The following is a 12569-nucleotide window of genomic DNA, read 5'->3' on the forward strand; positions in this document are numbered from 1 at the left end:
ATGCATTGACTGACAAATTCTTCTTTTGAAAATATATTCTAAAGAAATAATAGTAAACAGAAGCAGAGCTTTTGGTTCTAAAGGTGTGTGTTGCCATATTTGATTTTTAGCACCATGATCCATGGAATAGTTTCATTAACTCTGGTAGAAAACTAGGTCCATGGAATACTTGCAAATGGGAGCCTCCTGAGAAGGTCCGATAGACAGGAAAGCCACATCTTCCACAGAGTTTTCTAGAGCTTAATGGGAAAGAAACACATGTCACACACATATAAAACATTAAATGTCTCTGAAAATATAATGAGATTTAAAAAAATCCCTCAGCACAGTAGCACATGGAAATGACTTAATCAGTGTTGGCTATTAGTAGTAGTAGTGTAGTACTAATATACTGAAAAAAATAACTGGATTGGTATCAGGAACCTGAGGTTCAATGCAGACTGTGCTACCCAACAAATAAATCGACTAATTGGCTGAATAACCTTGACTGCAAAATTGCTGTCATACTCTGTATCTTCATTTGGAAAATGAAGACAGTGAGAGGCCTCTTCTAAGTTACCTTACTGTTCCAAAAATCTGTAACTCCATGATATGTTTTGTTCCAAGTTTCATCAACAGAAGAGATGGTACTATTGACTATTAGGAAAATGGAAGAGAAAGGAAAAGGGGAAAAGACAGACTCCATTCTCAACAGAGTAGGACTGTTTATTGAGGCACAACAGAGAGGTTTGAAGGCTGAGCTAAGGTGGGGTTTGAGTCAGGGGTTTTATGGAGTCTGAACTAGGAGACGGGTTACTTTAGTTTAGTATAAGGGGGATGACTGCAGATTTGAGCAGATAATTAATTGGGTAAGTATTCCTTTATTCAAGGTCTCAAGCTTTGTTAATATTCAAGCAACTCTACATTTGTCTTGCCTAGGCCATTTGACCTTCACAGGGCCCAGTTCTGCTTTCAACCTCTTTAACCCTTTCCTGGACTCAAAGCTGGGCCTCAGAGCCTGACAGGCTAGGTCCACAATGGAATGTTTACAGCCAAGCTCAGGTCTGATTTTCCTGCCTGTGTCAAGCACATCTATGCTGGGGTAGTAGGGTAGGGGTCAATCCTTCAATTACTGCTTATGAATTTCAGTTGCTCTACATGCAATCCTTGATCCTGACAGATACTTTTTTAACTTCTTTCAATGTCAACGGTATCAAAGAGGATTCCCTGTATACTCAGAAATGTGTTCCTTCTTTTATAAACTGCCCATTTTTCCCTTTTGTCATTTTCAGTGTTGTTCATCTGTTGTGTTTTTTGTTTTTTTCCCATTGATTTGTAAGCCTGAGGCAGCTTCCTGTGCTGCTCCTTGGGGGAAATCATGTTCCTGTTTTGAATTGTTTGTTCTTGGGCATTTCTTGATGTCATTATTAGATGTGTGTTCTGCTACACGAAATACAATACCTTGTTTTACATATTTCTAAACTTTCCAAAAATGATATTGTATTACATGTATGTTTCTACAACTTGTTGAGATAGGATGTTATTTTGTCCTAGCCCAAGCTTCTGACAATCTGCCCTGCATGTGTTAACATTTTCCCCTTCTGCTTTGCTTTACCGAACAAAGCAAATGCTCTACCACTGAGCCACATCCCCAGCCCTTGAACTTTAATAATTAAATGGAAACAAAACTAGGTCAAACCTCACTTTCCCGCCTGCAGACTTTTTTTTTCCTCTTTTAAATAATTTACTTCTTGGGGCTGGGAATATGGCCTAGTGGCAAGAGTGCTTGCCTCCTATACATGAAGCCCTGGGTTCGATACTCCAGCACCACATATATAGAAAACGGCCAGAAGTGGCGCTGTGGCTCAAGTGGCAGAGTGCTAGCCTTGAGCAAAAAGAAGCCAGGGACAGTGCTCAGGCCCTGAGTCCAAGGCCCAGGACTGGCCAAAAAAAAAAAAAAAAGAATTTACTTCTTTTCTGCGCAAAGCATTCTGGGAGTTGTAGTCCTCAGCCCCAGGGCCCCCAGGCATCCAATCAGCAGAGAGATAACACCTTTCCGCGCAGCGATTGGCTAGACGTGTCTGTCGCCCGCCCCCGCGGCGCCGTCGCGTTGGCTGACGTGAGGGCCGGCGGCTTTCGGCCGGGTCGGAGGTTGTCCGTGGTGTCTGTGCTCCTGGGTGCCGCCGTTCCAGACTCCGCAGTGCAGCCATGGCAGAACCACAGCCCGCGTCCTGTGGCCTGACTGACGAGGCCGCCCTCAGTTGCTGCTCCGACGCGGACCCCAGCACCAAGGTGGGCTCTCGATCCCCTTCTCGCCGGTCGCCCTCCCTCGGAGGGCGCGGGCCCGGGCGGAATCCGAACCCGGGTGCGGCTCCTCGCTGCGGGTCGGCCGGCCTCGGGCGGACGGGAGCGGGCCGGGAAGAGGGGTGATGTGGCCCAGTCCCGGGAAGGGGGCGGTCTGTGAGGATGGAGGGGATCCAGTCTAAAGGTTAGTTCCAGGACGTGCGACGGGCTTGTCTATTTGGGGACGCGGCTGGAAGCTGGACCAGCCCCGGGTCGGGTTCCTGGCCTGTGGTGTCCCCGCTCCCAGGTGGGCCGTCGCCAGCCGCCCGGCGCAGGGTCAGAGCTCCGGGGCGCAGGCCCGCTGTGACTCGGGCTTCACCCCTCCCAAGCACTGCCATCGCCCCGCGCTTGACCGCGTTGGCTTGGCTGTGTCGTGCTGTTTCCTGACGGCCACCCTCCTCGTGGCCCCAGGAGAGAGGAGAGACAGACCCTAGGGCCTCCATCAGAAGGGGAATCGGAGGAATTCCTCCGCTGACCTGGTTTTACGGTTGCGAGCCCGTAAGAGACGGGGGGGGGGGGGGGGGGGGCTTTCACTGCTTCCCGGGACTGTACTGAGTCACAGTAAGTCACTCAGGGGTGGTGCCTCTGCAGTGTCAAGGCCGGACTCCGCCGTCGCCTGGGGACTCTGTACCTGTGTAGTCGGTACCAGTGTCGGTAAACACCTGTTGTAATTATTATTATTCACGTAACTGCATCGTCTGTGAATTCCTTGAAGATCCGCTGTGGGTGTGTTAAGTTACCCAGATCTGTGAAGAAGGCAGAGGGGATTTGCCTTCAGAGCAGAGTCAGAAACTTCCCATTTTGACTAGCACCTGGTAGGCACTTAGGAAAAACGTTAATCACTGCAAAATCAAAGGGAGATTTATATATTTAAATTATGAATGTATATGAATGATTCGTCTATTTAAATTACGGGTTCTTTAATAGTCACCCTACATATTGTATATGGTATAAGTTAGATCATTTAGTATAAGTTAATTTCCCAGATTACTGAGGATTTTATGTACTGGACTACTGCAAATAAATGAAAAGATTTCAGGATAGTTCAGTGTGAGTTTTATATTCTGGACTGTTTCAAACAAAAACGATTCCTGGAGCTGTGGTTCACTGGTAGAGAACATGTTTAGCATGCATGAGGCCTTAGATCCAACCTCCAGCGCACACACGCACGCACATGCACACATGCACAAGATTCTAGGAAGATACTTAGAAATACATTAGATACACTTATCTAAACTTTATTTGATTTGGAGGGTTTTTTTTTTTTTTAGATCAGCAGTTTTGGTCCTAAAAGTACTGAGTAGAGACATACAATAGAATACATAATAGTTGATGTATATTCAGTATGCTGGGCCAGGTGTGGCATGTAAGTCAATTACTTAATTTAATCCTCACAACTCTAATAGGCACATAAGGAGATTTAGATGCAGGTGTTGACTCACCCAGAGAGGGTGAGCCTGGCTTCTCTGCCTTGTCTGCTGCTAGGATACTGACTCAAAACAGTAATTTTGAAATTTGCCGTGAAGAGAAAAAAGGAATCCTCTGAACTAAATAAATTCAGCCTGAATACTGGTTGTCTACATTTATAAAGACCATGGTACACACTTGGGGAATACTGAGATAAACAAGATAGGCTTCCCCTCCCATACACCAGCTCTAATGTGAGGTGGACTAGTTAGCTATTGACATTATGAAACATTTTGGAGAACAGAGGAAACAGAGGTTTTCAAACATTGCCTAGTATCAATATTTAGAGTCAGATGACCTCCATTAGTATGCTCCATTCATTGGCTACAGTAACCTTGGCAGGACTCTTGTGTTGAGTTTTTACAGTGGAAGTAAAGGCAGCTCAGAGATCTGCCATGAGGATAAAATAAAATGACATGCGATGTATTATGTTCTCTCTAAACTATGAGAGTGACACAACTTATGGACCAATACTGCAGGATGTAGATTGGTTAAGGGTACATGAGCTCATCATTGAAAAGGTTACAAGAGGGCTGGGAATATGGCCTAGTGGCAAGAGTGCTTGCTTCGTATACATGAAGCCCTAGGTTCAATTCCCCAGCACCACATATATAGAGAACGGCCGGAATTGGGGCTGTGGCTCAAGTGGCAGAGTGCTAGCCTTGAGCAAAAAGAAGCCAGGGACAGTGCTCAGACCCTGAGTCCAAGGCCAAAGACTGGCCAAAAGAAAAAAGAAAAAAGAAAAGGTTACAAGACTGACATGCATCCCACTGGTTTAAAATCAAAGTTTAAAACCAGGGCTATATTGAACTGGATGCCAGTGGCTCATGCATGTAATCCTAGCTACGTAGGAGGGCTATGTTCTTGGTTCAAAGCCAAACTGGGCAGAAAAGCCTGTGAGACTATTAACTCCAATTAACCACCAAAAAGCTGAAAGTGAGAGCTGTGAGTCAACTGGTAGATTACTAGCATTGAGCAAAAACGCTCCAGGACAGCACCTAGTCCCGGAGTTCAAGTCCTAGTACTGGCACACACACAAAAAAAACCCAAAGAAATGGGTTTGCTTCCAAACTCAGGTTGTACAAATGCAATTCCTTTTTCTTTCCTTCTTTCTTCCTCTCCCTCCTTTCCTTCCCTCCTTCCCTTTTCTTCCCTTCCCTTCCTTCCTTAGTTTTCTTTTTTCCCTCCCTCTCTCCTTCCTTTCCTTTCCTTTTCCTTTTCTTTTCTTTTCCTTTCTTGTGCCAGTCTTAGGACTTGAACTCGGCCTGGGCACTTGTCCCTAGCTTCTTTGGCTCAAGGCTAGCACTCTACCACTTGAGCCATGGCTCCAGTTTCAGGCTTTTTTCACTTTTCTTTGGTAGTTTATTGGAGATAAAGAGTCTCATGGACTTTCCTGCCCAGTCTGGCTTTGAACCACAGTCCTCAGACCTCAGACTCCTGAGTAGCTGGAATCACTGGCACAATTCTTTTCTGTTGTTTTCTGGCTGGCTCTTGGTTGCAAGGGTGGTGGTGTTGGAGATCTCGCTCATCTCCCTGTGTCTTGTGCTCCCACATCTCATAGCTCACGCTGGGAGACTACTTTGCCTTGGTGTCTCCTGCTTCCTCTAGTGCCACACCTGTCTTCTGCATTCTCTCTGGCTTTCCTGCCTTTCTCTTATGCTGTTAAGGTCCTTGTGTGGGAAGGTCCTTGTGTGATTACACTGAACTCACTTAGAAAACTTATGCTTATCTGTGTATTTTCAGGCCAACTGATTAATAATAACCTTAATTTCATCTGTCAAGGCCCTCAAAGCAGTACCTAAATTAGTGTTTGATCAAATAATCTGGGACATTTTAGGATTTAGTCTTTCCCTGTAATTTCTCTAGATACCGCAGGGCACTGGCAGAGCCCCAAGTCTAGCATGGAAGGACAGCTTTCCCCATGAGGCTGTCCAGGGCTGCCTTGGAAATTGCCTGTGGTCTGCTGAAAGAGCACACATAAGATTTCCTAGCCTCCACCTCCCCAAGCAAACATGGTAATTGACAGAGAACCAGAGGCCACTCACATTACCAGAGAGAGGGAAATGTTTGCTATTTTTGTCAGATCTTCACTATTTTGTTTCTGCACTGAGACAAGCATATAAGATAAAGTCTTGCTGCTATTTTTATAATTTTTTAAATTAAAAAAATTGATTTTCCTTTATAATAATCACAGTGACTGTAGTAGGTATTTCTGTGTTCATCATGAGGGAACCAAGGCCTTGCTGTGTGTGCCAGGCTAGTGCCTGCATATCAGGTGCTGCTTTTCTCTTTCTCACCTGTTTGCCTAAAGGGACACTGTTAGGACAACCCCAAGTCTTCTGGAAACCTAGGACCTTAGAGCCCAACTGCCTTCCATGTGATTAGAAGCTTAAAAGAATTAGCCAGGTACCAGTGGCTCATGCCTGCAATCCTAGCTACTCAGGAGGCTGAGATCTGAGGATTGCATTTGGAAGTCAGCCTGGGTAAGATGGTTTGGGAGACTTCACTTAGCTACCAGAAAACTGGAAGTGGAGCTGTGGCTCAAAGTGGTAGAGTGCTAGCCTTGAGCAAAAAGAAGCTCAGGGATGGGGCCCAGGCCCTGAGTTTAAGCCCCAAGACTGACGCACACACAAAAGTTAACAGTGGTAGTCCGTTTGTATCTTATAAGAAGCACAAGTAAAAGTTAAAGCTGTTTAATGTATCTGTTTCTTTTTAGGATTTTCTATTACAGCAGACCATGCTACGAATTAAGGATCCTAAGAAGTCACTAGATTTTTATACTAGAGTTCTTGGAATGACGTAAGTAGAACATTAGCACCTTGATGTTTATTCTATAGTGTGAATACAGGGAAGGTTTTCAGGCCCATTTAAAAATCAATCAGGGCTGGGAATTGGTAGAGTGCTTGCCTTACGTACATGAAACCCTGGGTTCAATTCCTCAGCACCACATATATAGAAAAAGCCAGAAGTGGCGCTATGGCTCAAGTTGGCAGAGTGCTAGCCTTGAACAAAAAGAGGCCAGGGACAGTGCTCAAGCCTTGAGTTCAAGCCCCAAGACAGGCAAAAAAAAAAAAAATCAATCAAATGTTCCTTCTGCCAGGGGCCTATAAGGTGGGGCTGCATAGACAGGGGTTAGGTTAAGTTCCCTTCTTTATTCAAGCTAAGCCCATGAGCAACCAAAGGCACAAATACTTGAATTTTCTCCAAATTCCATCTAAGCCCATTGTTCATTCAGATCCCTTTAAATGTTCTGACAGCTTGTGGCTTCATGTTTACTCCAGAAAACAAATACAAGGGCCTATTGCTCAGAAAAATGAATGAGTTTACTCAAAAGGCCAGTTTGCTTCTTAGGCAGCGCTTTCATTCTTAGCCCGATAATGGCCACTGAACTGGTAACCACTGAGTCATCTTTATGTGTTTGTTAATCTTCGTTCTCACCAGTTGTCAGATATAACCAGCAGTTTGATTTTCCTTGATTTGTTTTCCCTAAGTAACGTGGTTTTTAGTTTGTTTTTGATAATATGAATAAAATTAAATTACATTTAATTTACTGCCTTATAATCTCCATTGACTTTGAGATAACACTTCAAGTAATATAGCATAAGAATCAATATATAATAATATTTTTAGAATAATAAATATGCATTTATATATTTAAAGGGCAGAATGGAAAGAAACTCAATGGACATTTCCTGTTTGCCATGCACTTTCCATGTCGCTTCCTTCAGTCATGGTAGGCCATTGAGAGGCTAAATCTCATTTTGCAAATAAAAAAAACTGGCCTCATACTGTCCTTTAGCATTTTTGCTCAAGGCTGGTGCTCTGCCACTTAAGATACACACACCTCCACTGCTGGCTCTCTGCCCATTAGTTGGAGATAAGAATTTTACCAATTTGTTTTCCCTGACTACCTTAGAAACAAAGCCCTCAGATCTCAGCCTCCGGAGTAGTCAGGCTTAGAGGTGTGAGCCACTGGCACCTGGCTCCTTTTACTTTTATGTTTCATTGTTTTTAAATACTTTTTTTCACTGGTTTTCCTCTTCTTTGTCTCAATTAAAGTTATGTTGATTTTAAAATGAGTCAGCCTTTCCTCATGTCAATGATTTACCCTTGTTTGTTTTAATTTCAGGCTACTCCAGAAATTTGATTTTCCTTCTATGAAATTTTCACTCTATTTCTTGGCTTATGAGGACAAAAATGATATCCCCAAAGAGAGAAATGAAAGAATAGCATGGACATTCTCCAGAAAAGCTACACTTGAGTTGACACAGTAAGTTTTTTTAAAAATCTTTTTGTGTATGGTCCTTCTTTCTCTGCTTACCAGTTTAATTTCTCTCTCCTTTCCTTCCCACCTCTTCCCCTTCCTCTTCCCTTCCCCTTCTCCTTCCCCTTCCTTCCCTTTCTCTGCTTGCTAGTTTAATTCAATTAGTAACAATATGAATGCTTTTGTATTTTTGAGACCAGGCTTAGTATGTAGCCTAAGCTGTCCTTGGACTCACTGTTTAGCCTGGGCTGACCTCAAACATTTTATATAAATTTTTGAGTCTTCGTATTAGTCTTACAGTATTAGTCTTATAGTATCACTAGGGCCAGTAAGAACATTTGTCTTTTAGGTAGAGCATATAAAACCCTTATGTGGTGAGGTATTTATCAAAACTGTAGCTAATGTGCAGGTACTTCAACCAAAATCTTATATCATTCAAATTTTTGTCCTTTAATTATTATGTTGTACTTTTTTTTAAATCTAGAAGTGTTATATAATAAGTTCTTTAAAAAGTCAAAAAAAAAAAAAAAAGAAAAAACAGTTTAGGGAAAGCTGGAGATGTAGTTCAGTGGCAGAACGTTTGCCTAACATATACAAAGCCCTTGGTTCAAGCCCTGGTATTGGAAAGAGAAAGAGAAAGGGAAAAACAATTCAAATCATTTTGTTAAAATTAACATTCAAATTCTAAAGTATTTTATAATTTCAACAGTTGAGAGTATGGAACTAAAGATTCCCCCTTTGTTATGTTTACAATGTTTCTTTGTACTCCTTACTAATTACCAAAAGACTATTTGTTGCAAAATGTGTCTTGACTCACAGAACAAAATCTTGGAATGAAACAGTCCTAGACATGAATCTTGGCTCTGATACTGGTTCTGTGACCCTGGCAAATTATATCTCTTCCCTAGATGATCTCTTCTACAAAATGGAAATGTTCTACTCTAGAGTTTAATCCAATATGATGTACTTGACACAATAAAGCATGCTGTTGGTATCATTTCTCTGATCCCAGTGCCTGTTTTTTCCTGTCTCCTTGATCTGTTTAAAACCATACTTTGCCCTCTTGTCCTGTCTACGGTTGACAATGAGTAGTGTAGCAGCAGGCTTGGATCAGCTCTGTAAGTGGTACATAGGAGAAGACTTTGAGATGGAGATTTGAGGTGTGAGTTCCGGTTTCCCTTCTTTTGTAGCAATTGGGGCACAGAAGATGATGAGACCCAGAGTTACCACAATGGCAATTCAGACCCTCGGGGATTTGGTATGTTTTACTACTTGTATGGAATATGTGTGGATTGATGTTCTATGTGGTGTTCATGTTAGGATTATAATAAACCTAAAGCAGTAATGATCATTAAGAATAATTTATTAGAGATACATCTTTATTTTCCATAAATAACCTTATTTAGGAGTATGCAATTTTTTTGAGTCTTTATCTAAATATAGCATTTATCCTTTCATGATGATTTTATTTTAAAGCTTCAGTAGATATTCTCTGTCTATCTCTGTCTTTCTGACTTTCTGCAGTGGTGGGACTTGAACTTAGTTGCTCTACCACTTAAGTCCCCCAGCCCTTTCCAGTACACTTTTTAATTAAAACAACCAAACCAAACCAAAATAATCCTATTGCTAATAGCAATCTTAGTTTGCTGGTAGAGTATACTTCTGCCTTAATATAAAAATCACTCAACTCCAGGGGCAAAGGCTGACATACAAACTTCGCAACAGTAAACCTATTCAATGTTAGTAGACAATAACTTCTCTTACTGTCTGCTTGATTTTAGAGTCCTACTTTGGTATAGATTACTTACAACATATTGAGCTATATTAGCCTGTATTGGTTTATTTTAAATAACTTATAATTCAGACCAGTTATCTATTCCATTCTAACCAGCTAGTTATAGTCATATTCCTTCTTTAATATAGATTTGGAGCCTACTTGACTCAATTTGTTTTCAAATGCCTTGTGTTTCGAAATAGTTTTGGAAGCCACTTGTAGCACTTGGATACAGTGTTGTAATTATTTACTTTCTTTTTCTCTTTCTGTGTATGTGTGTTGGGGGGGGTCGTGTCACCTAAGGTCACATTGGAATTGCTGTTCCTGATGTTGATGGTGCTTGTAAAAGATTTGAAGAACTAGGAGTCAAATTTGTCAAGAAACCTAATGATGGTAAGTCTACTACTTAACTATATTCATGCCTTTCTCTAATTAAATATTGTTATAAGCACCCGTGTAGAATGTCTTGTTGAAGTTAAACCCTTTGGGTTACAAGTAACGGAAGTCTAATTCAACCAGTTTAGGAAAAGTAGAATACCTGGGGATTTCAGAGAACTGAGAAATAGCACTGAGGGTAGCTTCACCAGAGTGAATCCAGAATCCAGAGAGTCATCAAAACCTAGGCTCGGGCTGGGGATATGGCCTAGTGGCAAGAGCGCTTGCCTCGTAGCCCTGGGTTCGATTCCCCAGCACCACATATACAGAAAATGTCCAGAAGTGGCGCTGTGGCTCAAGTGGCAGAGTGCTAGCCTTGAGCAAAAAGAAGCCAGGGACAGTGCTCAGGCCCTGAGTCCAAGGCCCAGGACTGGCAAAAAAAAAAAAACCCAAAAACCTAGGCTCCTCCATTCTCTAGACCCACCACGTGGGTGACTTGGCTATGTAGGTAAGCTATACTCCCTTGAGCACCTCTTGGTTTTTTTTTCTTTAAGACAATTCCTGTGACTCCTGAACTGGTAGAAATGGTAACAGGAAATGAGGCAAGTACCTGGTTTCTGACAGGTACAGCCTATCCCACAGTTGGTTTAGAAGGGCTGCTTTCCAGCTTTGTGTGGAAGGTAACATTTGGGGGCATTATGAAAAATGTGCCTTTGAGCAGCACAAACAATATGGAACTTGAAACATTAAAACCATACACAAAATAATGTGGTTCTTGAAAGTGCCAATTAAAAATTGAGTTTAAAAATGTTTCATTTTAGGAAGAACTTTTCTTCTGTTTTAGCTTCTATCTTGTTTCTGAAATTTTTTTGAGACCATTGTATCCCCCTGGGTTCAGGACCCTTCCTATCACTTCCTGTGGTTCTGAAAGACTTCCATGTCCTCCAGAGTGTATCTACACGTGCCAATATCTCTTCATTTGCATTTGTAAAAACAATCCTATTACTTTGACTTCAATTTTAAGGTATAGGGACATGAATACAGAATTCTTGCTTGGCTTTTATTTTCCATTCTTTAGTCACATGTGCCATTCTACTATATTCTAACCTCCATTGTTAATGGCAAAAATTTAATCCAAAACTTTACTGAAGTTTCCCTGTGTAAAGAGGCATAACTATCTTGAAGATTCTCTTCCACTGTATAGCAGCTTTTTATCTGTGGTTACCTGATTGTGTTTCAGTAAAATTCTTTAGGGGCTGGGGATATGGCCTAGTGGCAAGAGTGCTTGCCTCTTATACATGAAGCCCTGGATTCCTCAGCACCACATATATAGAAAACGGCCAGAAGTGGCGCTGTGGCTCAAGTGGCAGAATACTAGCCTTGAGCAAAAAGAAGCCAGGGACAGTCAGTGCTGAAGCCCTGAGTTCCAGCCCCACGGCTGGCAAAAAAAAAAATCAATAAAATTCTTTAATGCACAAATAAAAAAAAAGTTTCATTTTATGGGCTTGCTTATCAGTAATGAACATTTTCACTTTACAGGTAAAATGAAAGGTCTGGCATTTATTCAAGATCCCGATGGCTACTGGATTGAAATTTTCAATCCTAACAGTGTAGTAGCTCTTGTGTAGTTGTGTGAAAACACGTCTGTGAGGTGCACCGAAGACCGAAAGAGAAAGGAAACAGTATAAGTGGAGATACTCAGATACCTGGAGCATCTAGAATCAATGAATGGATGGATTGTGTCCTAATTCAAATTATTTTTAAGTAATTTCCCTTTCCTCCTGTTTCCACAGTCCCCCACCTTCCATAACTGTATAGTTATTCTAGTTTTAAAGTAGTACTTTACCAATGACCTTGAATGTAGTTGTATAACTTTACTTTTTAGGTAATAATTAGAACAAGTCCCTTCAGGGGCTGCATTTGCTACTTTCTGTCTCCCAAATTGCCTCTCTTCAAGTCGGCCTTTGAATCTCTTTCTTTTTTTAAATTTTTTTTGTGGTTGTTATCTTCAGGGGTTTCCATTCCTCAGAAATACTTTTCACAATGCAAAGTAAAGAACACTGAACAAAAATGAAACTTCACATGTACTTCAAACAATACAAAGTGTTTGTTTTACAAAAGAGAAAGAATTCCTGAGAGCAATTCAGAATCATGCTGACAAGGATACTAATAGAATAATAAATGTCATGTCTTTTATAAGATAATTTCAGAGCCCAAGTCCAAGTCTTATATACCTGAGTGTGGAGGAAGAAGGACACATATCTACCCAGCTCCTGGACTTGGCTGTAACATACTCTTTGCTACTAACTAATCCTGTGAGAAAGAAGGCATGTATAGAATAATGTGAAGGAACGAATTGGGCACTCA

General features: G+C 41.7%; 1 protein-coding gene across 1 annotated transcript; it reads left to right on the forward strand.

Annotated features, from left to right (window-relative positions):
* The first annotated feature begins 2097 nt into the window (after positions 1 to 2097).
* On the forward strand, positions 2098 to 12183 carry Glo1 (glyoxalase I). Its single transcript, XM_048347831.1, has 6 exons — positions 2098 to 2271; positions 6506 to 6588; positions 7919 to 8059; positions 9244 to 9311; positions 10131 to 10220; positions 11742 to 12183. The coding sequence occupies exons 1-6, from the start codon at positions 2188 to 2190 to the stop codon at positions 11828 to 11830; spliced, it is 555 nt and encodes a 184-aa protein (XP_048203788.1). The 5' UTR covers positions 2098 to 2187; the 3' UTR covers positions 11831 to 12183.
* The last annotated feature ends 386 nt before the right edge of the window (positions 12184 to 12569 follow it).

This window comes from Perognathus longimembris, chromosome 6, assembly GCF_023159225.1.
Source record: "Perognathus longimembris pacificus isolate PPM17 chromosome 6, ASM2315922v1, whole genome shotgun sequence".
Classification (NCBI taxonomy): Eukaryota; Metazoa; Chordata; class Mammalia; order Rodentia; family Heteromyidae; genus Perognathus; species Perognathus longimembris.

What these genes read in the sequence shown, in the direction of transcription:
- Glo1 (XM_048347831.1), top strand. Translation starts at nt 2,188, where the DNA reads ATGGCAGAACCACAGCCCGCGTCCTGTGGCCTGACTGACGAGGCCGCC. An exon ending in ACTAGAGTTCTTGGAATGAC is followed by an intron (nt 6,589 to 7,918) that starts GTAAGTAGAACA and finishes TTTTAATTTCAG; the next exon opens with GCTACTCCAGAAATTTGATT. An exon ending in TTCAGACCCTCGGGGATTTG is followed by an intron (nt 9,312 to 10,130) that starts GTATGTTTTACT and finishes GTGTCACCTAAG; the next exon opens with GTCACATTGGAATTGCTGTT.